Source organism: Cnephaeus nilssonii, assembly GCF_951640355.1.
Source record: "Cnephaeus nilssonii genome assembly, chromosome: 9".
NCBI classification, from domain to species: domain Eukaryota; kingdom Metazoa; phylum Chordata; class Mammalia; order Chiroptera; family Vespertilionidae; genus Cnephaeus; species Cnephaeus nilssonii.
This window is the reverse complement of record NC_137080.1, coordinates 90388556-90391031: the sequence shown is the minus strand read 5'-3', so window position 1 is coordinate 90391031 and position 2476 is coordinate 90388556. Positions and strand designations below refer to the sequence as shown.

The 2476-nt window shown below is 54.8% G+C and overlaps 1 protein-coding gene across 1 annotated transcript; it reads right to left on the bottom strand.

The window, feature by feature from the left end:
- Positions 1-468: 468 nt before the first annotated feature.
- Positions 469-1077, bottom strand: TMEM217B (transmembrane protein 217B; the record flags this gene model as incomplete). Its single annotated transcript, XM_079780032.1, is given in 2 exon segments — positions 469-1032; positions 1036-1077. Coding segments are annotated over 2 exon segments (606 nt in total).
- Positions 1078-2476: the final 1399 nt, after the last annotated feature.

The window sequence follows — 2476 nt, the reverse complement described above, 5'->3', positions numbered from 1 at the left end:
GCAAATGTGGCCACTGAAGTGGAAATGAAAGGAAATGTTGAAAATCCTGGGCTGTAACGCCACAACCCAAGTGCTCAGCAGCCGCATGCAGCTAGCGGACAGCCGGAGACGGAACATTTCTATGGGCAAGTTCCGGCGGACAGCGCTGCCCCCAGAGGCTCGGCAGCACCGGGCCTCCCTCGGTGGGCAATCCAGAGAGACACTGGGAAGCGAGGACACGCAGAGAGGAGCGGACCCTGAGAGACAGCGGCATGCACTAGCAGGCACAAAGGCAGGACGTAATTTAATGCTAAAACAAGTCGCAAACACATGCACAGTCATTGGTCTGTGCCACCCTCCCTCCCCCCAGAATCACTCTTAAATGCGTAAAACTCAAGAACCCCGAAAAGGCAAACAAAATCAACAGGCAGCAGGCAGGGCCGGGGACTCCGCTGTTGGGGAGCACTGGCCCGCTCTCCCTGGCACCGTTCAGTTTAACTTGCGGTACATCATTCCCGGCGCGACAGGTGACCACGAGTCGAGGGTAGTGATGGAGGAGAGCCTGCGGCGGCTTATCTTGCTGAAAGTCTTGGGGTCCCTATAAAGGATGTAGGTGTGCTTGATAATAAAGGGCAGGCAGAAGAAGTGCAGGAGCATGCGGGAGATCTGGAAGACCAAGTGCACGTAACCCAGCTCCTTGAACTGCTCTTTGATGATCCCGTTGAGGAGAAGGACCATGGAGAAGCTGGTGAGCTCATAGGAGACGATCCACAAGGCGTAGCACAGCAGCCCCTGGTAGACGTTGAGGTGGATGCTGTAGAGGAGGAAGGCGCTGACCAGGATGGTGATGGTGGAGAGGCTGATGCTGATGTTCTTTTTGTTGGTCAAGACCCAAGTGGCTATCACAGACCCGTCCGTGTAGACGCTAAACCTGTCCTCGTAGCCAATGAACGTGAGCTCGTTCAAGTCGAAGATGAGGAACTGGATGGTGTTGAGGATGGAGAAGATGCCCACCAAAAGGGAGAACAGCTTGTCACTCATTTTGTACTTGTTTTACCAGAGCCTCTCCTGCAGGGAAAAGAAATCATGGCGATGCATGACAATACGGCAGAGCCAGCCCTAAACAAGCTCCCCGAACCACTGGGGAAATGGTGCTCAGGGTAGTGATGGGATGTGGCCGGGCCGTGGCGGGAGGGGCCGGGGTGTGGTCCTTGCTCTGACCTACCAACTGTAGGTGACCATCAGCGGGAAAGCGGGCATTGCTGGCCTGGCATACTCCCCAGGGAGCCCCCAGCCCTGCTCGCCAGCTCCTGTCTCTGCCATAATGATCAAGTCCCTGCTGGCTCCTCTCTAGGATGTTTGCTTCTCTGAGGTCAGAGACACATGGCTCCTCGAGGGCCCGAGGTCATCCCCGACCCTCCCCCACACACCTGCCTCTCCTCCCAGCCCTCGGAATGGAATTCCCCTGCTTTGCTCTCTGCGTCTGACCCAGATTTGTTCCAAGGCAGGGTTGAGCCAGCAGTGAGTGGAATGGGGGAAGCTTTAAGGGTCTGACTGACTTACTACTTCTCAGGCCAGGGTCATAGAGGAGAAGGCCCAGCAGGCAGACCTCCAGCTGCAACCTAGACTGGACCTGAACTCTAGAGGCCGCTCCAGCCTTTGGAGAGGCCCAGAGCCCCAGCGGACCCGCTGAGGGCACATTGATTGATTAGGGAGGACCCAAAGCTGGGGTAGGCTGGCCCAGTGCAACGTCCCTCCCAGCCCAGATCACCTTCAGAGAATTCCAGAGCAAAGCTCCCTCCTCTTCACTCGCAACTGGTGAGCCGCCACTGTGAGGGGAGAGGGAAGGGGAATGGTCACATGTGAGGGGGCCGCATGCAGTCCCTGGGCTGAGCCTGTCCGATGGCTCGGCCTCTTTCTGAGGCGACCGGAACGGGCCTCCTGATCTGTCCTGTTGAGCAAAGACAGGCCACCATAAACTTCCCTCCAGCCTTCTCACTCACTCTACCAATTTCAAATTTTCTTTTATTTTCTTTTTTCAGTCAGTAGCAATTTTTTTAGTGTGCTGAAATATACATAACAAATTTTACCATCTCACCCTTTCTGTGTGTGCAATTCAATGGCATTCAGTTCATTCACACTGTTGTGCAACCATTGCCACCACCCATGTCCAGATCCGTTCATATTTCCCGAGAAAAACTTTGTCCTCATCAAACACAGACTCCCACTGCCCCTCCCCCTGCCCGTTAACCATCTTTTCACTTTCCGTCTCCATGAATTTACTATGCCGAGTACCTCATAGTGGACTCACACAGTCTTTGTCTTTTTGTGTTTGGCTTATTTTACTTCGCGTACCGTTTTCAAGGTTCATCCCAAATATGCTCACACCGTGTCCCCATTATCCTTCCACTCTGTGTGACTCCAACGTGTAGTCCAGGATGCACGGACCGCTTGCTGCACCCAGGCCCTGAAGGGTCCCCGTGGGGTGGGAGAGACC